Raw genomic sequence first — 27,886 nt, 5'->3', positions numbered from 1 at the left:
GCTTCCTTGAGACTCTGTCCCATGCTAAGCAATTCTCTGCTGAACCCTCCTCCCCCAAACTTATTGAACACCAAATATTATTGAAATGGTATAGAGGGATACTATCATGCAGTCTTTGTTCCAGCTAATCAAATGACACAAATTAAAAGGAAATGCCCCAGATCACTCAGTCTTTGAATTTATTTTATTATTCCCAAGAAATCTTGTCATAGCTTTTTAAAAAATAAATCATGTGTATGTTGTATCATGGTGTTATTACACTGCACAAATTGCATGGAATTATTCAGTACATTGAGTATTAGCAAGTAGGAAGAAACTGCTGGAAACCTAAAAAAGCTCTATTTTTCATTTCAGTTTCCTTTGGAAGATATTCTCACGGAATCTTTGACTGTTGTAATAACAATTTTCGTTACTGTTAATGTTGTGCTATAATGGAGCTGGAGTGTACTTGAAAAGAAAACCCTACCCACAACATTTGATGGCCCAAGTGTTATGGGTAGAATTGACAGGATGCTCAAAGCCTGCAGCTGGTTTGTCATTCCAGTAAACCACCTTCCTCCTACCCTGTGCTGGGCTGTTTGCAAGAGGGAGTTTTGTGTGAGAATCAGTGCAGGATATTCTCTGCACCTTCCATTTACAAAATAGTTTTTGTGTACCAGCTCTCTGCAGGGTCGATAATAAGGCTAAGAGCACCGTAGCTAGCCCATGCAGCACCTCTCACGTGCAGATGTAAGCAAGGGCAGCAGCGACGGTTGTGGCTAGACCTGGAGAAACAGAGCTGAGGAGCAGCCATAAAACCTACTTTTCAGAGAGGGAGCAAGCTGCACCCCCTTAGTCCTGGCAAATTCTCTCCTTTGAGTTGCACTGACTTGGCAGGACAAATGTTGAGTAGTGTTTTCAGAGCTATACCCATTCTAAAATGTTTGTCTTTTGTTTTTCATATTTACAATGAAAATTACAGAAAGATGAACATTTCTGGGGTGTATACTAAGAGGATACCTCACTTAAAGAGCTTTAATGATGATGAATTTTTGCTTGGAACACCTCTCACTCTATAAAGTCACTGTCAAAATCTCGATCTTCTTAAAGTCTAGTTTCCTTTTCTGGCCAGTAAGTTGTCTGAAGCAAATGGTCACTATTGACAAAATTGTCTCTCTTCTTCTTTGTCAAACCAGCGCCTCTTCCGTTGGCTGAGATGGTCTCGTCTTGTGGAGCAGACCTTTTCCTTAGGACCCAAAGGACTGTGATGCTGAAGAAAATGGACATGGTGCCCAACACCAAAGTCAGTCCCAGATATACGTATCTGTGAGAGAAAAGATCTATCAGAGCCTATCTTGAAGGCAATGTACAATTAGAAGGCAGCCTGGCAGTAAGGACACATTTATATTTCTGTGCAGTGAAGCTGAGTGAGGAAGGAGTTCAAGCAAAGTAGCAAGATGATGATGCTGGTAGCAAGAGATGCTCAGCTCACCTAGGTCAGGTATCGTGTGGACAGTGGTAAAGAAAGTGTGCCAACGTTTGACTGTCATCCGCTATTCCAGTGTGCTTTGGTGAGAAGAATGCTAATATTTCTAGGGCAATTAATTTATTTTTTGGTTGCCTCATCAACAGTACCAGTGATACCAATGGTATTTTTGCTTTACAGGCAGATAATAATAATGACAATAACAACAACAACAATAATATCTCATTATGCTTTATTAGTATTGAGTCCCAAATGAGTTTTGTTCTTTTCTTCTCTGATGAAATTTTCAAAGGAGGATGCACCCCTCTTCTCATGTTTTATTTCTGGAGGGATGAGGGGAAGGGGTGACAACTTACCAGCAGCCCTGTTCTCTTGTTTTCCTTTTACCATTGTTGTTCCATTCTCCATGGGAGGATAATGCTTTTCATGAATACAGTTCATATAATTACTCTCCTCTAGCAATGAATCAATAAAGTCAGCATAGAGCTTAAGCCTTTCAATAAGCCAGGCGTGCTTCATGGCACCTTCCCGTCCTCCCTGTGATCCAGCTCCAATAAGGAACAATGCTGAGGTACAACAGGCTCCCTCCAACCCTCCCCCAGCAGAACTGCTGAGAAAATGGGAGGAGTTTTAGTATAAAACTGAGAATCGAAATTTTTTTGGCTAGAAATTCAGAGCCTTAAATATTTTCAGCAGAAATTGAAATAATGTCAACCAAAAAAGACTAAACACAAAGAGCACTCTAAAAACTGAGCATTATTGTTATTATCATTATTATTATTGTTGCTTTTCAAACTCTTTCACTCAAGGTAAAATTTTTCACCCAATTTATTAGATGCAAATTCTCCTACCAATGCTAGCCCTTTGTGTGTAGATATATTTAAGGAATGAACTGACAAGAGGTATTACCTGAGTGCACTGGAATCATAGAGTCTACATGCTCCTCTTCCCCCACATCTTTTGCTTCCCCATTTCAGACAAGTGGTATCTATTGCCACTCCAAAATACACTGGGGCTGGAATTCCGGCTGGATGTATTTAACAAATAAATAGAGGCAATACCATTACTTTCCAGGGTAATCTGTTCTGATCTAGAGGCATACTAATGTACAATATAAAATAATAATGACACTTCCACACGCAAAGAAGTTGTAAGAACACAACTGATACCTTCTTTTCATTTCATCTGCCTCACCCAGCTCATCTAACTTTTCTCTATTGAAATATGTGCCTTGCATTCTGCTAATTGTTATCTATTCTAATAAGACCTAGAAGATTTCAGAGTTCTCGGTTCATTGGCATCTCATGACAACCTTGCTTTTAGAGAAGGCTTGCAGGCAACTTTACCACAGGGCTGCAGTCCACCCTGACCTCAGGAATTCCCTGAGAACTTAACGAAAATATGCCTCAATAATGATCACAAAATATTCTAGTCCGGTCTATTAGGCTTCTTATTGGATAAGAAGAGGCAAGAAGTAATTTTGATGTTAGCTTCATAGTACTACGACAGATCCCTTGTCACCTCCAAATGTGCACTGTCAGTTTACGTTTTTTGTTATGATACAGCTATAGGATTTACATAATATACAGTTTCTTTCCTTCTACCAAGCTTTGTCCTTGTTTTTTTTTTAATTTTTTTTTATTATTTGTAATCATATAATGTTGACTTGTCAGCTAGAAGTAGTTCTTTCCAATAGTCAAAGGTTAACTCTCAGATAAGTGACTAAAGAGGACTACATTAAAATATCCCCAACCAAACTTACCAAGCACTCTTACTGCCAGAGTATAGATCCCAAGCGCAAATGATTTCAAGTGCGGTTTAATGCACCTAAAAATAAAAAAAATCAGTGTTAAGTAGAAATAAAGAATTGATTGTGCATAATTTGAACACAAATAGAAAGCATGAGGGAGGAAAGAGATATTACTTTTCTCTCCTTAATGCAGCTGACTTTAGCAGAATTCTAGAAGTATGAAAATAATGTGATAAAATTAAAATTGAATCTAGGAATTCTTAATATCGATATTAAATATCAAAATTTAATGGTGGTAGTGCATTTTTCTTAATATCTATATTAAATATCAAAATTTAATGGTGGTGGAATATTAGCAAAAATAGCTTATAGGAGTTACAAACAGAGAGCAAGAATAGGCTCATGAAATCGAACAATCATCTCATTCAATTAAGCACTCAATAAAATTGTGGATACATTATGACCCAGATTAATAGAAGGCATTTAGGCATACTATTTTAATTTTCCTGTATCCGGGATCAGGATCACATCTCCTGTAAAGGTAAATCTCTGACTCTGACAGAATAGACTATCCGCATTCAAACTTGCTATGTGAGCCCAGTCATAGCTCCTGAGCACAAACCTAAGCCCTTCTGGCTCAAGACTGGGGATACTCAAGCCTCAGGGGCTCATCTGGTGGGTAGGCGAGGTGGGCTGGAGAGCAGCCACTCTTCATATACACTCTAGCGACAGTGTCCTATGGAGCAAGTCAAATTAGTGCAGTTCCTCTGTTGCTAACCTCACCGGTTGCTCAAGTGTTGTTTCGTACACTGTATATTGGGCTGCCTATTGCAAGACAGGTCACCTGGGCACTGCTGCTCTAATCCAGCAAGAACCTGAGCGCGTGGTTAACTTTAAGCATGTGAGTAGTCCCAGTCACTTGGTTAAGCTGAGACATGCTTGATACATTCCAATGTACCTGCCAGGATAGCATTAAGAGCCCTTATTGTGAACAAGATCCAGATCATCTTCCCTTGATTTAGTGAAAATGCAAAAGGACACGAAGGGCATGTATGGAAAACAAGATCAAGATATTGACACAGTCAAAAAATCTTCGTATCTGCCTCATTTTGTGATCTGAGGGCTTCACTCTCTAATGCCCTGATCATGGATTTTTGTCGTACAATCTGTTACCATTGTGACTTATGCAGGCATTGTCATCTCTGGAAAAATGGACAAAATACGATATCGATCCAGAGTGACAGTGTTTTACTGTCCCTATAGGATCCATGCTACACAAGCAAGTCTCTGCCTGGAAGTCATTTTAGCCAAATGTGAAGGCATAGAAAGCAAAGAGTGGAAAATAAAACCAAAACTGGATACATATTATCTGTTCTGTAAGACTGATATCCTGCTAAGATTTCTTCATAAAGAATATAATACAGACATCTTCTCCTTCAGACGGAAAAAAAAAATGCATATTTGTGTTATCTTTCCACAGAAACTGTGTTTTTTCAAGACCTTGAAAAGTCAGCCCTGTTTTGGGAGACCTAAGATTTCCTTTTCATTGCCTACTGACTTTCTATTCATTGCTTGTCCTTAAACAGCAGCAATCCAAATTGCATTTTTTTTCCCCAAAACTTCAGGACTTCCCCAAGTTCATTGGCAATTGTTTTTAGCCTAAAACCACTGAAAGGACATTTCATCAAATGACTCAATCACTAGCTGTAAGCGTACTTCAATGAATTTGCTTTTGTAAACTCTTGAAGCAAGTGTCACTAAATCTTATAAGCCTTTGGGGATTTGGTTCTATTTGTGCTCCACAGCAGATGCAAGGATATCCCAAACTTATCTGAAAACATCAACGTGCCCAAATCCTGGATTCTTATTAGACCTGGCTGAATATTGAAAATTTTTTTTAAAAGATAATGGCAAAAATTACTTAAAAGAAGTCTGAAATTTGACTTTAGGAGTACTTCTTTTCAAAGAGCGTTTTTTTTCTGGGAAAAAAAGCACGCGTCTTGTTCAGACAGATTTTCAGGGAAAGCCAGTTGTCGACAAATGTCAGAAAAGTGAGCATGAGCTTAATATGGAATTGTGCCCTCAGGTCATTTGTGAAGAAAAAAAAGTAGATTTAACATATTGAAACATGTTTTATATAGCTGTGGAACAGATTCTGGTGCCTTTATTCCAGCTAAGGAACATATAATTTCTCAGTTTCAATTAGACTGCTCTCGAAGTAAAATTATTTTCAACAGGAATGAAAGGTACTGGAACTGAACCAATAAAGCTCTCTGATTTCATATAACAAAATGTGTTAGGATCTTTACTGAAAACAGCTCTAAAGAAATTCTCCAAATAAATTCGTTAAGCAGCAAGTCCCTGGAGAGTGGGCACTTAGGGCTGTGAAGTCAAGGCACCCCCATATGATTGAAGCTTGTGTATGTCCAGCTAAGAGAGTCTCCTGCCAAATATTTCTCCAATGGAGACAGGACAGACAGCAAGTCGCTGAGCACGGCAATGGTGGTGCTGTGCCCCCATATGGTACTATGCCTGTTCATTATTTCCTGCCCTATGTTTTATGGACAAAAGGGAGATGTGACATGTGGAGGGAAAGGTGAAGGAGACTGCAGCCCAGCAGAGCCCTAAGCCCATTTTTATACAACCGAAAAACCTCCTGTGGCAGAAGCAACCACGGTGGGCAATCTGACAGAAATGCTGATGGCTTCACTGTGTTACAAGCTCTCAGCTTGTGAATCATTGTCCTCTTGGTGAATGGACAGCTTCATGGTGAATAGTTTCACTTTTCAGCAAAAAGTGGTCTTAAATGGATTCTAGTATGATTGGTCTTTCTGCAGTCACTGCTTGGAGAGAAAGACACCACATCTTTTTGCAGCGCTCGATGATAACACTGTTGGGGCTGGACACAGCTACAACGTGGGTGTGGAAAGCTACACATGGTTTAAGGCATGTACTTCACTGGCAGTGTTTGTGGAGGGCAATGGGGCAGGATCCTCACCTTAATCATTTCTAAAAGGCTCTGTGTGAACATTACTTCTGATGCAAGGGTTGTGCTGGAACCACAGCTGGAGTTACATTTACTTATTTAGGTTTTTCTATATAACATATATTCAGCCAGTTCTAGCTCTGGCTTTTTCTGTGTGGTATAAAGACACTGGCAATGAGATAGGGCCTGTTCCAGAAAAGTTCATTCAAAAGCAAAGAGAATTTTAGGGTAAGAAAACACAGCAATAATAAAACTTAATTACATATTTGCTGCTGTTTCAATTGAGAAGTAGCATGTACCCATGTGGAAATAATATGGAAAAAAGAACTGAAAAAAAAAGCTTTCCTAGACGGAGTGGTGCAGAACTGGGAATCCAAAGGTTGACAAAAGTCCAGATTATGCACTGGAAGTATTACATTCTGTTTGCACTTTCTAAAACTAGCTAAAAAGCTTACACTTGGTGGTGGACAAATAGTTCCAGCAGTTAAATATGTAGTGGAACAACCTCTTGGGACACACAGGATAAATCCACGATTGTTACGATAGCAAAAACCATTGCATGACAAATCTATCTGTATTCTGAAGAGAGAAATCTTTAAAGGAGTAATTGTATAGATAAATATAGTGGACCCAAGGGGAAGAACTGAGCGTATACAGAGGTTTTGGGTTTGTGTTAGGTCACCTCTGTGTACCTGAATATTGGTATCCATTGCAAGTGAGGAAAATTGGTTATCTATAAGTACATACATGTGCACACAGACACGTGTAGAGCTGATTTCCACTCACATGAAGGCCATTTAACACCATTCTGAAAATGTAAAAGGCATTAAGGTGAGTAGAATTTGATACAAACGGTAACTAGGCCGGCTATATCATGTTCACAGCCAGAAACGTGTAAGGTAGAGATAATCACAAGTACGTGCTTCAGTAGCAGAAAACATCTTGCCAGATTGTGAGGATGCTTTTTAGTAGCGAGAAAGTATTTTAAAATCCACCTTGCATAGCTGAAAATACGTCACAGAATATTAGGAAAGGAGAAAGACCTGATTACAGGTATCAAAGCACCTTGAAAACATCTGGCAATGCTAAAAGAAATGATTGCTTACCTTAGAAGTAGTATGTATCCAGGTGTGCCACCTATTGACAAAGTATATGAAGTGATAACCGATACTACCAGAAAATATAGAAACATTTTTGGACATTCATTTCCTTTTTGGCATGGTCCCACCACAGCTGAGAAGCTTCTTGAAGGAGATTCTAAAATTCCCACGCAGCTGCAGTTATAAAATACCTAAAAGATAGCAGGTGAAAGGGCATGATAACCAGAACAGAAGAAAGTGGATGTTCATTCCCTAGTATGTTTTTCTGGGTAGCCAGAAGTTTAATTCCAAAATGGAAAAGGTTTTACAACAGGAAAAATTCTGTTTCATTGAAGAAGAATTATCTAAAGGAAATATCTACTTTTGATGACTGTATTTTTTTTTTTAATGGCATTGGTAGCCAACAGCTAAAAAAAAAAAACTCCTACGTTCTCCATTTGGTATCTACTGGAAGCAGCACTTCAGAAAGTTTTAAAAGTGGGTGGCAGATTGCTAAAAACCTCAGGAGCTTATGATTGGGGAAGGTTTAGCTTACTCAGTTTTAATTAATTTACTGTGCCAGAACTAGTTATATTAGGAAAACTACAACGTCACGTATAGAAATAGGAGAATCTCTTACAGTATTTTTTCCACTTCCATTGGATGCCTGACAGCCAGCAAGACAAGCAGAAATGTAGGTAATTCCATTATCCCCACATATAGGATCCCAGTCATTTTTGGAACATATGCAGCCTGAGTTACACTCTGAAAACAGAGCTTGCTCATAATGAGTTATCTGTTTGGTTCTGTAGAAGAAGAGAAATTGGAATTATGCTTTCTAGTAGATGTGAAAGAAACCATTATCAAATCATGGGTTATGCTTTCTGCCAGATGCACCTGAAGTTGGCCTTGTATTTTTAGTCCATTAAGGTGCTGTCTCTTTTCACTTTTGCACAGGAGTGTTCATTCTTATTTCTCTTTTATCAAAAGTATTTTACTATTTGACGTGCCTACTATGAGATAATAGTTACTTTCTTAAGCAGGACAGCTAGCAATTTCCATTCATGCATTTTGTGAGATTTTCTAGGATTTTAATTATCTGAGGCTTGATGCAGTTACATCAAACCTGGGCAAAAGTTTGATTATTCCAGCTACAAAGAGGGGAGTGAGTTACTCATGGGAAATCACCACTGGGAAATGACCGGAATGGGATTCACCTAATCTGAAGGGCCGATACCTGTACACTGTCTGCCAGCTCCTGCCGAAGTAGACACCTGAGCTACTCCTGGGCCTGCTGTGCAATCAGAGACGGAAGACCCTTCCACAGAAAGAGCTTTGTAGGGTAATAACAGGGACAAAAATGACCAAAAAGTGCCAGCCTCAAGCGTACCGCTGTGCTCACGGTTAATCTTTACTTCCTTAAGTTTTGAGTCCAGAAGCTGTTAAATGCCATGGGTTGTTCAGCAGCACACAGAGGCAAAGAACAATTAATTGATTATTACCCCCCTACTGAGCTCCTCAGATTTCCAGGAATTTGTAGGTTCAAAGGATGGGTCCCATGGCAATAATAATTAAAAAGTAATCAGAAAAATAATCTGCAGTTGTGGCATAAAGCCCTCAGGGCTGAAGACAATCACAAAAGGGTTTTGACACAATGCCCACTGGAATAGATGGAATGGTTTCCACTGCTTTGAATCAAATTTCTGAGAAGCATATTTAGGTCAGCAATTCTCAGTTCAAAAATATATTCCTTGTGGAATACAATGAGGAAGGAGTTTGTTTTGAAATAGAACTTTATGTTGAAGTTTGCACTTCCCAACATACCCGTGATACGACACGGTCAGCCCAGCCACTTCCGAGTTCTCACAGCCCATCGCAAACAATGAAAGAAGTAAAAGGTAACCAAAGAAAGATGATCCCAGGGAAAGTTTTGCAGCCCCTAGAACATTGATTCTGAATTTTTTCATGATCAGTCCCCCTGAGAATATGCCAAAGGCCACAGCAGGAATGTTGATAAGACCTGAAATCAAACAGAAAAATCTGCATCAGTGAAAACTTCACTTCAACGGACCGTCCCCCTCTGTCAAAAAAACCCAGCAGTAGTGCTAACATGAAGTGGCAAAATTTGAAGCATCTTTGATCTGGGGATTTTATTTGTCCAGATCTGGAACTTTTCTACGATGATGCTGGGACTGTTTCCGAAAACTGGTTCCTAGAGAAATCTTACATCGCTAGCTCTTCAACAGAAACATAATTATCAGTGAGATTGTATAGAGGGTCTAGATAGCGATCTGCCAATTTCTTAAGCTAGTTTGTTGGTGGAGGGGTTGTTCAAATTCTATTACCGTCATAGTATTTTGTAGTCGCTGTTGTAATATGTCGCAGTTGTAATATGTCACAGTAGTGCTCATGAGAGCCACCCTGGGCATGCGGAAGCAGGCTGTTGTCTAGAGCATCGTACTGCTGAGGGCTGCCAAAAGGGCCGCAGTCCTGCTGCACAGTTTGGCATGCTGGGTTTTTGGTACAGACCCTCCCGCTGCCCTATTTGTGTCCTTCACCCATATAGTCACAGCAGAAGCAACACGGGCTACTCTCTGGGGCTGTCCCACTCCGATTTTCCAGGTCAGCTTCTCTCCTTCTCCCTTCCGCTGACAGGAGTAGCCTGAACTCTTCATTCCTAGAGAGCAAATCAAGTTTTGGCCTACAGAGTTAAGAGAACTTGAGTGAGACCTGCTGTTTTTTCTGTTTTGATTTGGCCAGGAATTATTGGCTGAATGATCCTGCTGATGATCTGCTAGGGAAGTCCGCAGCGAGGAGAGAACTAGCTATAAGCCATTGCCTCCGCTCACAGGAGAGTCAGGGTGTAACCAGAAGGTCTATGTTTTTGGCTGCTGAAATGCTCCCCTGGGCAAGTGCTGCAGCAGCAAGAAGATACGTACACCCCATGACCGCTCTTCTACCAGACTTCAAGCAACCCGCTGGAAGAGCAGTGAAGGTAACACATAAGATTGGGTGACCGTTAATCCTTACCTGCACGGATCTGCTCAGAGCAGTGTCCATACTGATAGACATGGACATCAAGACCAAAAAAATCCTGTTTAGTACATACAAAAAAGATGTAAAGAGAGGCCACTGTAAAAGACACTGCACAATCGAGTACAGTGCCCTTTGCTGGATTTCATTCTTACTGAAAATGATTTTCCTAGCTTTACCATCCAGTTTTAGCATATGAAATTTCCCATTTTCACAGGACTATGCATTCTGCGGCTTTTAATTAATGCTGACACCTAGTGGTACTGATTTGAGTGTATAAAACAAAAGCAAGTACAAAAGTATATGTGCATTCATACAATAGATGATATTTTGGATGTTTATTCAGGGGTATGGTGGCATTAAAACATGATTTTAAATGACTTAATTTCAAATATCAGTTCACAACATTGCAATTTAATCTTTCTGCCAAGAAATACACCCTTAAGGGACCCCTTAAACTGAGTCAAATTGTATCCACCTGTATGCATGGGAGAAAGCAGTGATTAGCATAGATGCTAGAAGGCATGTTTTTGTTAAAAATAGCCTTATTCTATCCAGTAAAAACAGAGGTAAGTATCTTTTCCAGGAACTATTTTATAAAAATCCAGACTACTCTGAGATTTCCTGTGTAGACACAGACCAGTGCCTTCACCTTCATTTCAATGCCATACCTTGCTCAAATGAATACTGCAAGTACTGCTGACTTAAAGATTGCCGTGAGATACTTGATTTGCATTTGTCCGTTACTCTACGTGATTAAGAGGCTCTATAGGAAATCATTTCTTCCAGAAGAGACATGTAATGATAACGCTATAAAACATATCTTATTCTGAGCCAAAAGGTATAAAACAAGATAATCTCATTTTTGCCGCCAGCATATCAAGAGAGAGTTTATTAAACACAGCTGTCAAACGTGCTCCTTTTGGGCCTAATCCTGTTACTGCTGGTGTTCAGGAAGCTTCAGTGGGATGGCATTTGATCATCCTAAGCACATGTGAAAACTGTGTTTCGGGAGATTTCAGAGGTGGTATCTCAAATACAGCATAGGTAAAGAGAGAGTCCTTACACGATCCCACGAGGGTGCCCTGCGCAAACCCTTTCAACACGCACATTTTCCTGTTCTCTTCTGATTGCCAGGTAAGACTGGAGTGGAAACTGGGAGCTGTGTGATACACCAGGCACTAAACACCTTCCACTTGCCCATTCATAGATACTTCTGTGTCTCATATGTACTTCTTGTGTTCTTACTGCTAACTTTTTTGCTTGACCTTGGCATCATGGGAAAAATATTGCATGTATATTTTAAAAAAAGCCATACAAACACAGAAGCCACCATTTCCTTTCTTGTATATTTCTTGGTTTGTGGCTACTGAAAAAATACCCTCTTACAGGCTCCAACTGTTTTTGGTTACAGTGCTTCAAATTGCCCAGACAATTCTAATATCTATCAAAGAGACTGAGACAGAGATTGCTAAGAAAAAAAAAAGAAGGAGGGGAAGGGAAAGGGAGATAGATATTGTTAGTTCTACCGAGCCCTCAGGTCCTTAGTGGAGAAAAGGAGACAGCAGATCGAGAGAGAAAGCAAAGGGAGGAAGGGAACTTCCTGCAGGGATAGCTCCTAAGCCAGAGTCCTTTCCTAGCCTAGCCATCATACACTCTCTGCTGAATATAGGTGCCCCGTCAAATCAGATGGATCTTAACCCTCAATCAGTTCGCATATAGCTAAAAGCTTAGCTCCAGAAAATCTGTGAATACAATGAAAAGTACTGTACTGAATGTAGGGATTGTTTTCTGGACTTTCCCTGGCCATCAACTACGACTGAAGATTTCTCCTTTCTTTTGGGAGTTTTGTGCCAGCAAATTCCAGCCTCTATCTTTAAGGAATTAACATAGCACAATGGCTCACTACAGCTTTTCTGCTCATACACACCTCCGTTGCTGCGCAACTAATGCTGTCTTGAGAGCTCTGAAACAAGGCAGATGTAAACCTCTTTGCCCTCTGATGCTTTTGAATCATTGGACCTCAAAAACTGAATTCAAGCCTCCTGTTTCAATAGCCGGGCAGTGAAGTTCACCATCCTGAGCGTGTCTCCAAAAATGACCATCTCCACAGCTTCTGATTTTAGGCACAGGAAGAGGGGAGGCCAGACTCCCAAAGCTGGCCCTGTGGTCCAGCAGAAAGATAGTTTCTTCCTGTCTCTCTTGTGTTATACGGGGGCTAAGGAGACTAACTTCATAACTGAGAAAAGCTCTTAAGTAAGCAGCACAGTTAAGGCAGAAATATGTGATTTTCTTTCACTAGCATCGCACTGAGATAAGCTTAAGTTTTTAATTCACATGTTATATGACCACTGATATGACTTTGACTTCCCTTTATTTAACACCAACCTCTTCAAAAAAATGAGAAATCACTGGCAATATCACAGCTAATTTATGGTCAGTCCTCTAGCACTCAATGAGCTGATCTTCATTTCATTGAAATAAATGGGAAGCCAGAAAGGGAATAGATCTGTCTGATGACAAATTCATGTAAAATATTTTAAAAGTAATCCTCTTTTCAACTATTATCTTGTGATGTATATACATTATTTTTCAAATTCCCAGTAGAAAGGGAAATAAAGTATCAAACTGTGCAACCTTTTGTAGTAAGACGTGCGTAGATAACCTCAGAACTAATTATTGCTAAAGCAGAAATGAAATAACTTATCTTCTACAAGATACTACTTAAAAGCCAGGCAAGGAAGGAGGACAAATAAGCATAGCCTAAGAAACAGTTTTCCCCATATGTATAGGTCACTCCTAAAATGTCAGCTTTTAAGTTATCAAGAAGCAGATATAGCATACCTATAACAAAATTCGTTTTTGAAGACGTTTGCCCATACTGCTGTTCAATATATTTTGGCTTATATGTCACCATGCCAATTAAAGAATTGAACTGAATGATACTTGCACACAAATACAGAACATAAACTGGATTTCCAAAAAGGTTCTTCAGTGATGGCAAGAAATCTGCAAAATAAAATAATGGAAACAACAACCATGTCAGAGAGAATAACTTCTGAGAGCAATGTTTTTTAACATGATTGTGCCTTCCAAAAGAAGACTGCAGGATCTTTCAGAAGGAATAAATGAAGTCCCATGATGCTCTTAGGAACTACATTTCTGCATGGGGGCACGGTGGAACAAATTACTAAACAACAGCTTTCTAGGAGAGCAATCTTGTTTTAGGTACTTTCCTTTCATCATTAAACAGGTCTGAGTTGGCTTCTTTGTGTCCTCAACAGCCACAGCTCCTTTTAGCTTTATTGGGATGGGAGGGTGCTCAGCATAGCTGAAGGTAAGCACAAGCATGTTGAGCTGCAGATTCAAATTTTGAGGAAAAACACTTTTGACAAGGTAGAGCCAAGGAAATACAATTGCGCAAAACTGCTGGTGCTAAAATCCAGATAGCTAGCTAACATACTGTATGTGGTCCATACTCATTCTTATTCTGATCAGCTTTTGTATGTATTTTACTAAAACGGATGATCTTAAAGAAAAAGGAATTTGAGCACGCAGAAAAAGGTGGTTTAGGAACTGCTATCACAGGTGATGACTATTTGACTTCCACTCCTGCAACAACCAAGAACTGCAAAGGAAACGCTTTTGCAGGGTTTCGTGATAATTGTTGGGCCACTAGCATAATTTTACAAACCTCAGCTGGAGAAATTCTGCCTGCAAAGAGAAGGTCTAGGGAACAATGAAATTGTTCCCTAGAGTTGTGCATACTAGTTAGCTGGAAAGTTACATTTGGGGAGGGGGGTGAACTGAGGCCATTAAACAGAGAGTCTCAACAGTGAGGAAACAAACTCTAGTGACTTGCCTTTTGCCATCTCAGCAAACTTCACATGCTGCTGATAAGATTTCTGTCGCTCCATGTTATCCTCAGTGATGAACTTTGACTGCTCAGAAGAGGTACTGGAGTCCTTTCTGCTTTCGGGTTTTGGTAGGTGCTTGGGCAGGAACCAAAATGGGATGCCAGCCAGAACACTAATCACACCTGCTATTAAGTAACCCAGCCACCAAGCTCCCACCCACTGCACATCGTTGTGAGTTATTGTTATGCTGTCTGGAAAAAGTCAAAAAGGAGAGGAAAAAAACAAAGGTTTTAGGGAATGTTTGCTGATAACAATGAAGGTGATTTCTGCAGGGACTTTCTCCAGGAGAGTCCTCTCTCAGTCTAGATTTATCTGTGTCAGGTGTATCTACCAGTGTTACAAGAGCAACTCAGGGGAGGTGATAAGGACTTGCTGATCCCTAGGGACAGCAGTGGACTCTCCCTGACACTGCGGGGGGCCCAGAGCATACCGTGCACACATCCACGGAGAGGATGCACTCAAGGTGGGTACTGCAGGTGGTCGCACCCTGCTCCCAGCTGGGCTGTTCTGCACAGAAGCTGCGGAGCCAGCCAGAAACCAGAGTGGAAGGTGTTTTCTTGGGAGGAAGGAAATTAGGAACTCTGGTACCATCTTCAGCACTGGTTTTCTATTCAATGACAGTGTAATCCAAAATTCACATGTCCAGCTCTTAGCAGGATACTGAGCCTTAGGTCTGCCTCCTTCTGGTACCTGCTGCCTCCCTAGTGCCTCCTCACCAGATGATCTCCTGCGAGGCAGGATCTGCCGGGACTGAGGAAGAGTCAAGCCTCTTTATTTCCTCCACAGCTGTTCTTGTTGTTAGGCTTTTTCGCATGAGGCACTGCACTGCTGTCATCATGTTTATCTCCTAAAGTGCCAGCTCTACTCTATTAGCCTCTTATCCTTAGGAGAGATACTGGAACTAGATAGTTCTTGGCCTAAAATACATGCCTAAAATAGACATATTGGAGCCTGACTGAATTTTTAAACCTAAGTTTTCTGACTTACCCAGATCTACAAAGCCAATGTCAACATAAAGTTTGGCACACAGGGATCCTAGAAGAAAGCCAAATATTGGGCCTATGATTGCAACTGTCTGTACACAGCCTGTAATAGAAAACAGGGGACTGTTATGTTTCTAAGTGAAAATGAGCATTGGTTCTTGCTATACATAAGAACAAAGTATGACATTGGAAAGGAAACAAGTGATACAATCTTTATATACTGAGTCAACCTTTGCTTTCTGGCACAGTTAATTACTCAAGTTAGCACTTCCGCAAGAAGAAAACAACAATAAAATTTTCCCCCCTACATTGATACTTTTTTGTTTTGGTTATCATACAATTAAAGAATGAAATTCAGCCCAAAGAAAAGAAATTCAAGGAACTTAATGGCCTAAACTCAATATTAGTACCATTCTATAATTGATATAAACTGTTTTGCTGACTATATTGAAGTAACTGGAAAGCAAATATCAATTACTGAAATTATCTCAGTAATGGAAATTGTAGTGGACCTTGAACAGGCTGAACAATCACTGTGATTTGGTGCCCAATATTTATTTCAATAGACCCTAAGCCAAACTTGCCACATATTTTGAGTTTTCAGGACTGATCTGAAAATCTGGCAGGAACAAGTCTTTTATACAGGGATTCTGTTTTTTGCCAGGCTGGAAACACGTCAAAAAAGGATGCTGACAGGGCAGGACTTTTTGGTAATATTTCACATGAAGGGACAGAGCTCTTCACACAATGAACACAAGAAAACAGTGATCCCGACTTTTCAAGCCTCAGAACTATTTGTTACAATTCTACCTGAATCTGGAGGGGAAGTTCTAAGAATTTCCTGAAATTCTATTTTAAGTGCTTAAAAAGTACACGTTTTTATCACTTGCCAGAGAATTAACTGTGCACAGAAGCTAAATAGTCCACATCCAGAAGAATTAGGAAGATTAAGGTAACAGCAGGAGCCTAAGGTCAAATTCTTTTCTCAAATTAAGATAATGGAACTACACTGGTACAATTAAAGAGGAACTCGGTCCTTTGAGCTTACATGATTGTTAAATAAAACTTTAATATTGGAAAGGATGCAAACAAAACAGTCAGGGTAAGTTAGTTCAATAACTCTCATTCCATTATTCAGAATGACTCAGTTTCCACCAGGGAAAAATCCATTAGAGAAAAATAATTTATTTATTTTACCAATATATAAGGCAGCATTCTCTTCAATGGCATAATCATCAATGTATGCAATTCCTAAAGGCTGGATAGGCGTTTCGCCTATTCCACGCAAGAGATTTCCCAGTAAAACATAGATCCACATGGATGAGCCAACTTCTTTTTCACATCCTGGATACATCAGGACAGAGATAGAAACATGTTTTCCATAACATTTTGACACTAAGTGCACAGAACTAAAAGAAGGTGAGTAAAATACTTCTAAAGTGAGCAAACACTGTACTTTGAACTGTGAGGAAAGGTTTGGTGGGCATGTGGGTGGAAATTTTAAGCTGAACAGCTTGAGGTAGACACATGTTTATCATGAAAAGATTCAGCCAAAGATATTAGACATTGGCCAGTTTTATAAATTTGCTGCTACAGCCCACGTAAAACTGTTTTCACCTGTTTCTGACCAAAATTGATCCTAATCAATTAATCCTAAAGAAAAGATTTGGGAAACATGGAGGATAGACAGCACTACCAATCACGCCTAGCTCACACATTTCGCAGTAGAGGGAAGCGGTGACTTTCCTAGGTCCCCAGGAGAGACTACCTGGCATTTCTACAAGCCATGAAGCTGCAGAAAGCTGCTGGAGCAGATAGCAAGGCTGGAGGAAAGGCCCCAGCCTGAAAAGACATCTCTTAGCAGTGGGCAGAATGGTTTTCAAATCTTTCTTAATAAATCTGTCTCAGCCAGCACATCTGGCAGAAAGATGTGCCTGATTCCCATTTATTATTTTTACATCCTAATAAACTAGTACATTAGAATTTGGGAGCCTTTTCATGTATTTTAGTGTGCTTATCAGCACAGCATTTAAAAGGGATTGTTCTTACCTCCATTTATTTTAGCTTGAGATTTTTCCCAGGCTGAGAGTGGAATCTGGCTTTTTTCCTGTAGACATGGGGAGAGGCTACCCGTTGAATTGATGATGGAAGGAAATCTTTCATACCTATATCTGTTCAAAAAACAGAATTGTCTTTACCCTCCCAACTTATAAGAAAAAATAACAAACAAAACTATTGCTACCGTGGAAGATAGGCCCAAAGCACTTAAATGCAGATTTCATTTGCGTCCCATTATAATGTTGCCCATGATCTGTGTGGTTTGCAGGGCATAGATGGAACCCAGTTTATACTGTGATACTATATGAAAATGGTTCCTTCAAATCTCTCTCTGTCACAGTGATACATTTCAATTTAACAAGCTCTTTCCTCTACTACGATACATAAATCTACACTAGTGCATGTTATCAGAAAGTTGGTGTACACTATAGTTTGTGCCTAATACTCAGATTGTCTTCCTCGCTTTTTTTATTGCATCACCACTGAGGCTTTTATGATGCTCAAACTATATCAAAAACAGGCTGATCAAGATCTCAGATTGATAAGTCAATTACAACTGTGGATAGGGTATACATTAAATTACTTACTTTGCAGTAATAAAAGAAGTCCTTTCATAACAAATATGAAGTTGAGTACCCACATCAACATAGGCCTATTTCAACTGGCCTAGTCACAATCAATCCCTAAATATTTTAATGAGCTAACATCCACTGTGCTCCCAGCTGGAGAACGCAGATCACTGTGCACTTACCGTCCCATGAAGAACTGGGGCATCGCAATTAGGAATGTTCCAGCTGACATAATTAAGCAGCCTGCACCAATTATCCTTGGCCTGTGAAGCTTCGCTCCGAAGTAGCTTACAAGAATTATGATTAGGAGGTTCCCTTTGAAAGTACAAAAGAAAACTGAGATTTACGACCTGTTGATAAGAGATCTAAGCTCTAAAATAAAGATCCCTAGCATGTAGTATATGCAGCAGTTTCAAGGGGAGATGACTGACCACATGGGGTTGGTTTGTTTCCCCATTTCCAGGCATTCTTATGGGAGCCCAACACCTTTCCTGATAAGAAAACCTTAAGCTTTTGGAAAAGTGGTGGGAAAGAGAAGGACTATACCAGATGATAGCCTGTAGCAGAAGAAAAGAAATATCCAGGAAAGCAAGAAAAGAAGGAATTAAACAGAATTTTATATACTGAAGCTGAGATTTCATTCCCATGAATACCACTGTGCACTGAACAACCAAGAGAAAAATCAGTAATTTGAAATAGCCAGAGGTAATGTTAAACTGGAAACCTTAGTGTAAGAGTGACATGAATGGACTGGAAAATGCAGGTAGATTGTACTTAGAGATTTGTACTCTTGCTGCTTACCAAAGCATGAAGATACATTGGTGAGACTTGGACAAATACTTATGGGTAAGCAGGACTGCTGACAAAAGCAGAGAAAAATTTGAAATCTGTGCAGGTAAATTATTATTCTACAGGTAAAATTTGTATTATTAAACTTCATGACATGAAGTTCTGGCTGGGCTAGCCAACAGCTGGGCTTATCAAATCATGTAACTAACTGAATGGGTGAAACGATCCTTCAGTTCATATCAAATGTTAAAATTTTTACTTATTGGGGAGTAAAATGGAAATAGTCTATGCTGCGGCAACTACTGTTTTTATAATGAAATTCCTGTCTTTGCAGGTTCTGAGAAACAGTGCCAATCAGAACCACACATAAAGATGTTGATCACTACCATGGTCTTTATCATAGAGCATTTAGGAATATGTTGAATTGTTTGCGTCAGCAGCCCCATCTTAGCCAATGTAAGTATATTAAGTCACGTTGACCACTACTAGGTGAATTTCACTTAGTGTTAATGGGCCAGAGAGATACATTCTTACAAACAAACCATATCACTTTTTTTTTCTGAAAACAAAAAGGGGTTTCTGCAGCACATACCAATTTCAAAACTGCCATCAATAACGCCAACCAAAGAGGAAGGGATATCAAATCTTCTTTCTATTTGTGTGATAGTACTTTTTAGATAACTTCCTGACAGTGCTTTTGCAAAATAAACAAAAGATAATGCACCAATAAATATCTGTGAAAAAAAGTGACAGTGATTATAATCAGGCAGTACAGAAAGCTTTACTTAATTAACAATTTAAAATATTTCTTACATTCCTAACTCTTCTTTTCCCAAATAACTGTGTCAATATTTCTCCTACTTTTTGTGAAATATGCTAGACTGCCAATGTATGTGTTTGCTATGAGCAATAACAACACAGACGGAACTTGCTAGTGACCAGTACTTGTGCTAATTTTTCATAGATGCCAAAGCAATTGATGCCTTGAAGGGCAGATAAATACAGCAGCCTCCCGATCCCTCTAATGGAGGGTATCTTACAACAACAACAGTAAAGGTACATTTTAAGTGTGGGTATATGGGTATTTTTTTAATTTAGGCTTTTGCTTAGTAGGAATCTGACCAAAAATGTGTATTTTCGCTCATTTTACTAGGGTATCTAACAACCAGCTGGATTTTAGAGTCTTGTTCTGGTAAGATGTCCCCACCGAAGCCCAGGGTGGTAGTAAGGTATCTGTACAAGAGAGCCTTCAGCTGGATGAACTTGCGGAGTAGAACTGGATGTTAAACACTGAGCAAGAGGTAGATGTTGCTGCCTCTTGTTACATGTCTCCTTGGGCCTCGCAACCACCTATTAGATAATTCTCTTCTGTAACTGTCCTCTCCCCATCAAAGCTCTTGTCAGCTCTAGTGTCTGCACTTTCTTATGAGTGTATAGTGCATCTTGCAGGTGGGGAACCTTCTCTCATCCTTTGCTTTGCAGAGGCAGTTATTTGCACTGAAGTACTTTCACATTGTCTTTTGTGCATTAGGCTGAATGAGGAGCGTGCCTTGGAAGTGAAACTCCCAGGCCCTCCGCTGCACTTTGGTTCACGCTACAAACATGCAAACCAAAGTTCTTTCACACGAAATTAAAGTGGAAGATATGCTCCAGAAGTGCATTTAATCACTTTAACAGGTAACGGGTGTTCAGTCTCTGAGGCAAGGCTAGAACGAATGTGAAGTAACGCTTTGCCCTGAAGTGCATACAGACTGACTGCTGGGTCCTTAGCACCAACTATTTCACTCTGACAGAGCTATTTCCTAATGTAAATACAGCCTTACCATGTTTACTAACTGCAGAAATACTCAGACAGCGCAATCTGTAATGCGAACTGCAACAGTGCTTTCTATCTTCAAAGACAGGCTGTGTTGACTGAATATATAATGCACTTTGTGAAAGGTGTAAAAAAATATCAAACAATCAAAACCAGAAATAAAAAGACACAGCAACATTCGATATGTGGAGAGGTCTAGACCCCTGTCCTATCCTTCAGGACTGCTCTCTGGGCAATCAGTCTTGCAATAAGAGCTCTGAACAAGTCTGCCCCATGTCCAAGCACAACATCCTTAAAACATCACATTTGATAAGAAAAATTAGTACCAACTCCGATATCAATGTTTAATGCAAATTCCTATGCCAAGGTTCAAAAATATCTGTGTCGTTTTCAACATACATACTTTTCTTTTTTGAGCACTGTTATTAAGCAGTATCTCTTTCAGAAAAGCCTGTGGGTAAATAAACGATACGTCATTCTTATTTCCCACTGTTAGGGTTCTCAAAAACATCTCTAGGAAAAAGATTGATATAATCTTTTTACACTTTTTGTGTGCTTATGCCCCTCAGTTTTAAACAGCAATGGTAAAACAGGTATTCTTTTTCCACAGGAAAATTACATAATTGAAATGGCACTTGCAACTTCTCTTCCTTTGGCATGGATTTTTCCTCTCGGTTTGGAACTATCCCAGGAGGGAGATGGAGACTGTATACTACGGTGGAAAAAAATGCTCCTAATTTAGAGGTGTGGTAGACAGGTGCACACGATTTCATATTCTTCTGTGGTTTGTTACTGACTGTACATACTTTTTGGTCAACAAAGACAATTTTAATGCATGGGAAGGCTGGTAACTAATGAAAAGCCAACCTCCTGAACCTCTACATTGTTTTGGTGTTCTAAAGGTTAATCATGTCAGTTTAGTTTGCAGAAGCCACAAATTTCTTGAACATGGAAAACTGAGCTTTGATAATATTGCTCTTCTATTTTTGGAGCTAGTAAGCTGATTCCTGACTGGTTAATCTGTGACTGAAGGTTTATTCAATGAGGAAATTGAATTATTGTTGAATCAAATGGAGGAACAAAGATAGAATTGCTATTATGCTACCAATTTAATTAATATAACTCATCTTTTATTTCAAAACAGGATCCCAGTTCTGGACCTTCGCAGAGCAAGACCACAGAAATATGCAGGAATTTATGCATTTTTAAAGCAGTTATCTTAATTAATCCAACAAGATCTTAACGGCTCTGCATAGTTTATAGAGTTCAGTTCTACTGTCACAGAAATCTGTGACTCTCTTGGGATCTGTGTCAGTCTCTGAAGGAAGATTTGTTTGATTTTGCTTAGCGTAAAAAAACAACAGAAATAAAGAACGTGCAAGATTAAAAGAATTGGGCAAGATTGAAGATTCAGTTTCCAATACCTTGGGTGAACTCAGCTCACATTTGTAGGGGGATTTACTGAGCCCTCATACAAGAGCCTCAGCTGTAGATCACTGATAGAGGCTGTAGGCAAAGCACCGTACTGCTGTCCATCCCCCGTGTCCCCGAAAGGCTTTCCAGAAGGATTGCTCCTCCCAGGCGCGATGCTCGTGCCATCAGGCAGGTAAAGGCTCAAAGCAGGGTGCTTCCTCTGCCCAGAGGACACACTTTGGGCGGGGGGGGGGTGGTGAGAGAAATGCAAACACAGCCATGAACTTTCACAGACTTTCAGAGTCTGTTTTCAAAGTCCTCTCATGTCGCTTTTGCTCAGAGTACAAACCTTACAATGATACTTAAATGATATACCACTCAAAACATGCAGGCAGTAATATGAGCATTATTTTACAGAACCCAGAAGGCTGCCATGGCTACAATTTTAAAAAAGCAGTACTTACTAACGGCTGACTGTGGTACCTGGCTTCTCACCTTCTGCTCTTAACCTCTGGAAAATTGGGCAATGCAATAAAGAGGATGTATTAACCTTTCAGGATGACCCTTGAAGATCTTACAATACGCCATCCTGAATCAACAGGTCCTATCTGAACATTGCCAAACATTAGGCAAATACAGAACAGAAGCAGACTTTTTTGTGACTTAGAAATATCTTGAATAATTTCATATTGACTCAACAACACAAAATTAGAACTGAGAAAGGGTTAGTTCACCAAAAAAGAGGTCTTCTAAGTCCCTAGCAGAATATTCAAAACTCTTACTCTACCTTTATGCCTCCACAACATGATTGTTTTTCCTTAGAAGCAGAAGATTCAGATTTGAATGAAGATCGGTCAGCTGGCAGGATTACGTTGTTTGAGAAAAACTGTGTATTTTCTTTTGACGAAATCTCCATGATGATATCCCCTGCCTCTAAACCAGAAAACATGAAGAACATTTTAAAAGGGCATCCTGTTAGCTCAGCCTGAAAAACTTGTCATGTGACAGCAACACCCTGCTGTACTGCTTTCCCCTACAACAGCAATTATCAAACCTTACAGCAGAATCCGAACAGTGCACTGCATGTTTAATTACGGAAATTTGCAATCCAGTCGCCTATCATAATGGAGAATACTCAGTAAATAGCTTCATCTTCATTCTCTAGCTATCATCAACATGATTTCATTGAACATTTGACCAAGCATTACCAGATGACCAAATGAGGCTTGTTAACGTTAAATAACATTTCTGGAGCTTATATGTTAAGTTCATGTTTCTAGATGTGACCGTGTCTGCAGAGATTTCTCAGAGCTGATCTCTGAATTTCCCATATATCTGGGACATGAAGTAATTAGATCAAAGGACGTCTAGCCCTGTTAATGAGGGACTTGAATTGTTTTATATTGAAACATTATCTCTAATCTTCTGAGGTTAGTTAATGAGTTACACAAGAATAAAGAGGTTTAGTTCCCTTTACCATTTTAGATAAGGCCTTAGGGCTCAATGGTTTTGTCAATTGTTACAGGAAAATGTGAATTTGCTTCTTTGCAGGTAAATACAAAGTAGTAAAGGAAACCTAAATACTAAAGTTTGAAAACAACAAATATCAGTAATTCTTAAATCTCTACTTATATACTACAGTACCTTGTTCTTAATTTCAATCTCTAAATCAGATCTAGAAATATTTATTAAATAAGCTTTTGTGTCCACTTGTAAGCAGCACTATGTTTTATAGAACTGCTGACTGAAAACAGGACTAGGTGAAACTTACTCTTTTTAAGTATGTATAAAGATATAGACCTTATATAAACAAAAAATATGTTTATGTGTGTTCATAAATATATATAGGCATGCATGTATGTGTGTATATCTATGTATTCTTGGGTTCCCAAGGGTCCATGCAGCAGGTACTTGAGTTTCCAGAACGTAAAATTTGATGTAATCAATTATATTTAACAAAAGTATATCTAGATGCTAATATTTGCTCATGCAAATGCTTGCTTAGGCTCTAGGCTCTAGTAAAAAGTCTGTGGCTAAGAATAAGGTACCAACAATCTCACTGAGACCTGTCCATCACATAAAATAGAACAAAAATTACTGACTCCATATATGAGAAATATTTGAATCTGACACTGCTGCGTCAGGGACTATAGCGCATTTTCGTACTAGCGCTATTGAGTATACAGATGTTCGTAAGACCAACAATAGCAAAAGAAGGACGGCTTGTGCAAACTGCAGAAAACTTGTAAACTACTCCTGCCCTGCTGATGACTTTTTGTAATCTTGGGAAAAATAATTATGTTTTCTCTCCACGCTCCACTTCTTAAGCCATGCAATGGAGAACGGCAGCACGTATCTCAGAGCACTCTGAGAGCAGAGTGAGGATAAATTCATTCAAATTTGTGCATATGGGCATGAAAACTCACATAAGGTATGACAACATGTAAATACACGAGATAGATAGCCTTTAGCTCAAGGTTTGAAATGCTGAGCACTTTATTACCATAGCAATTTAAGAATGAAAAATAAAAACCCTGACAAGGAAAATTTTTCAACAAAAGCAGCCCCACCCTTCCTCAGGTGCATTGTGCTTATGTTTGAGTAACCAACACCCAACTTGGGAAAGTCCAGCAGCGGAGCAGAGCTGCACAGTCTTCTTCCCTGAACTCCATATACAGGTTTGACCCCTCAAAATGCCACAGAGATGTGGAGATGGAGTACGACACACCAGTACTGGAGAGCAACACGTAAATCCTGGTCACACTGAACTGGGGCACTTCTCAGATGGACAGAGAATGGGTAGCCATGTTCAGACAAGACTTATACTCTACAGGCTAAGCACAGTATAGGAAATAACACCATTTAAAATCTGATTCCAGATGTCAGATGGAGGCATACCAGGAAGGCCTGATAACTATACAAGTTGTACAGGTTTTATTGTCCTCATGGTTGTTCCCATGGCACGGCTTTACAGAGGACAGGAGTTTTCCATCCTAGAGCAACCTAAAGCCACGTACATGAGAGCCTTGGTTCAGTTGCCCAGATAAGGCCTCTGTGGGAAACTCAGCCTAAGCCAGAGGGCAGTGCAATGTGCTCGGCAGCATCGCAGGCCACTGCAGCACTAGCTCTAAGCGTTCCTCTTTTTTGCAATGAGTGTTTCACTTGAGTGTTTCAGTGCCTCTCAAACACTTTTTGGTGCCATTGGTATTATACTGGAAGCATTTATAACACACTTCCAACTGCTCTGGGAGCTCAGAGAGCTCTGTTGCAATACTGGGAGATACCTGACTGTTATGGATGCTCCTTAACTGACTTCATTATAGAGACAGTCTTAGCTTTTCACCTTATCTTGGCTACCATATATCTCCAGGCAGCCAGGGCCGGCTCTTCCTCCCTAGAGGTGGCAGGAACACTGATGAAACATAATCCTAAGTACTGGCATAAATAACATTTCACAGAGATGAGGTTACTGGTCCAATTTGGCTGACAATGACAGAGAATCAGAGATTGGCATGCAGCACTTCATGTTGGGGGACAGACCCATCTGGTTGTATGTTTTCTGTCTTGCACTTTGCATTTAAAAGAATAAGCTAAAGACGGTCACCTCACATCCCTTGAAAAACTCTCAGCCAAATTCAGCCCACCATGTCACAGTGCTCAGTTCAAGCCTTCCATATCTAGCCATCTCTGTGCATCTCTCCTTGCGTATACGTATGTGCACGCACACACTGTTGAAACATTTATAGTTACGAATTCTTTATGTAAGCTGTTAGCACATGTATGACTGCAGAAATGGCTGTACGTGGATACCTACACATAGACACAAACATTTCTTAAGCTAAATCCGTGCGAAGACAAACGCCTAACTGAAAGATTGTAATCATATGGATTTAGTGCATTCTGTCTGTCTGAAGATAATATCGTGCAGCAGTTATCTCTGCACAAGATTTAAATGTACCTGTTACTTAAGTGTGTATCTTTACCATATAGTATTTGCCTAATCAAAATATGTTAATTGGTTTTATCAGTGTTTATTATTAAACCTGCACACAATCTCCAAGATCTTCCAAAATGCAGGTTTTGTGGCAGCAAAGATATTCAGCTCTTATACAAGCAAATAATGAAATGGTGAGAATAAAACCAAATATATTAGGGCATAAATAGTACAACTTGAAGGCTTAGATGCTATATTTTCTCTTCTTGCAACCATACACCATTTAAACAGTGTTTCCTAATTACAGGTAGCATCTTCTGAAGCTTATATAGCACATTGAAATCTTCAAAGATCTCTGAAGATATTTAATCAATGGAGTGCCCATGGGCTTAGTTGTTCTAAGTCAATATGGTAACTTTTACTAGGGATTAAGAGAGCAAGCATTTGAAGAAAGCACTGTATGAGGTTATTTGCTCTTTTAGAAAAATCATTTTCTTGTTTATTGCTGCTCGACTCCATAATTCTCAGGGCAGAGTAGGTACATAACTGAAAACAGAGTCTAATTCTGTTAGTGTAGGCTGTACTACCAGTCGTGCCTGTAATAGCAGAGATTCTTTTGGACAGGGTTAAAGCAAACCAGAGACATTTTAACCTCTGCAAACACAAGGGAGGGAAGAACGTGGTGTTTACCACACTTATGAAGAATCAAATCTCACCAAATGAGTTTCACCTTAAACTTGCCTTGACTGGGAGTACTGAAATTAATAAATGCAATGGGTAGACTTTGGCCACCAGTTATACTAACAGGAAAGCAAGACACTGAATTCAATGCCCTGAAGTGAGGGGATCCTTCCGAACTTTGTCACACCTGCTGCAAGCTCTTAAATACAGGCCATGCATCTGCTGCCTGCTGGCTGGCCATGCACCTACCACAGTCCTCTGTCCCTGCACTGGGGTGCGCTGACCCCCTCCTTGCATGCCTGCCTTCATTAAAAGTACCCCTTGCCTCGGCCGCCCTGCAGCTCCCGTGTTGCCTCCGTGGCGCCTCTGTGGCCGCAGTGGGGATGTGGCCGCAGTGGGGATGCGGGGCTGTGCCTTAGGGTCCGGTCTGGAGAAGGTCTCTGAGCAGGCACACAGTGAGCTGGGAGACAAACGGGCAATTCCCTAAGTGCCCCTAAACTCGTGCACGCTCCAGGCATTGAGGAAAGTCCTTCCCACCACTGGAAGCATATCTGCTTCGCAATAAGCCTCCTTAGAGGTGCCTTCATCATGTGTCAGCCTGCAGACACGGGAGCGGCATTTGCTAGACGGGGGGTGGGGGGAAACGGGAGACCTGTGCAGAGAAAGTGGACCAGACGAGCCCAGCTAAAGCACATCCTCTCTAAAAGGGACATGGAGAAAGAGAAGAAGAAAAAAACAAATCTTACCTGGCAGCAGCAATCCCCAGGGATGGTGCCTACCAGTTTGCGTGGGTAAGCTCCCTCTACTGCTTATACCCATACATGCATGCACGCACCCTGGTCCCAACTTAGAACTGGGAAAAGTTTGAGGGGGGAAAAAAACCCACCTCTTCGAAATTACCCAATCTAGGGAAGGCACCTCTTATACTGGAGGTAGAGAAAGAAAGAAACACAGGGGTGGGGGAACCGCTGTCTCTTGTTTCGCCTCACCGCTCTGTGCTTATCCCCCCCATCCTCCTCCCCCACCTCGTCACTTTTTCCCTTCCTTTCTCCCCTCCTATAGACTGTGGGACACCGGGCACACGGGCAAAGCAAAGACGCCGAGTGCCGAACTTTGAAACACTGAAGAGCAGCTAAACCCTCCTGGCGATATTTTTCTTTGCAACTTGCTGCAAGTTGGATTGGGCACGTGACAAAGCTTTGTTAAGAGAAAAAAAAATATAATCCTCATCTTCTTAATTGCTCATTCCTAGGAAACGAAAGACTTCAAGGGAGAGCAGACCAGAAGAAAAAAAAAAAAAAGACAAAAAACCCAAAACTGGATTGGGAGGGAGAGGGAAGAGGTTAGGATGCAGAGGGAACAAGTTATCACAGAGCTTTCCCACCTAGACACTGGTATTTCTCAGTACTCCCA

At 40.2% G+C, this 27,886-nt stretch overlaps 1 protein-coding gene across 2 annotated transcripts; it reads right to left on the bottom strand.

Moving 5' to 3' along the window:
* Positions 1 to 166: 166 nt before the first annotated feature.
* Positions 167 to 27,886, bottom strand: SLCO1C1 (solute carrier organic anion transporter family member 1C1). 2 transcript variants are annotated; one of them, XM_068948640.1, is made up of 15 exons: positions 27,220 to 27,884; positions 22,646 to 22,791; positions 19,222 to 19,363; positions 18,023 to 18,155; positions 17,263 to 17,384; positions 16,411 to 16,557; positions 15,218 to 15,316; positions 14,176 to 14,421; positions 13,158 to 13,322; positions 9,105 to 9,300; positions 7,921 to 8,086; positions 7,308 to 7,492; positions 3,228 to 3,292; positions 2,375 to 2,492; positions 167 to 1,303 (listed from the first exon to the last, which is right to left on the bottom strand). In XM_068948640.1, exons 1-15 carry the CDS (start codon positions 27,290 to 27,292, stop codon positions 1,084 to 1,086), a joined length of 2,223 nt encoding a protein of 740 aa, XP_068804741.1. In that variant the 5' UTR covers positions 27,293 to 27,884; the 3' UTR covers positions 167 to 1,083. The 2 variants fall into 2 exon arrangements, with proteins under 2 accessions (XP_068804741.1, XP_068804751.1); XM_068948650.1 differs by lacking the exon at positions 167 to 1,303 and adding an exon at positions 1,314 to 1,885 and having other exon boundaries at positions 27,220 to 27,886.

This window comes from Struthio camelus, chromosome 1 (genome assembly GCF_040807025.1).
Source record: "Struthio camelus isolate bStrCam1 chromosome 1, bStrCam1.hap1, whole genome shotgun sequence".
In the NCBI taxonomy this organism is placed as follows: Eukaryota; Metazoa; Chordata; class Aves; order Struthioniformes; family Struthionidae; genus Struthio; species Struthio camelus.
The sequence above is the reverse complement of the archived record's forward strand: the minus strand, read 5'-3'. Positions and strand labels throughout refer to the sequence as shown.

Coding starts and splice junctions, on each gene's coding strand:
- SLCO1C1 (XM_068948640.1), bottom strand. CDS start 27,292: ATGGGTATAAGCAGTAGAGGGAGCTTACCCACGCAAACTGGTAGGCAC. Junction 13,323..14,175: donor GTTTGCTGAGATGGCAAAAG/GCAAGTCACTAG, acceptor TTTATTTTGCAG/ATTTCTTGCCATCACTGAAG. Junction 3,293..7,307: donor GGATACATACTACTTCTAAG/GTAAGCAATCAT, acceptor TTTTATTTTTAG/GTGCATTAAACCGCACTTGA.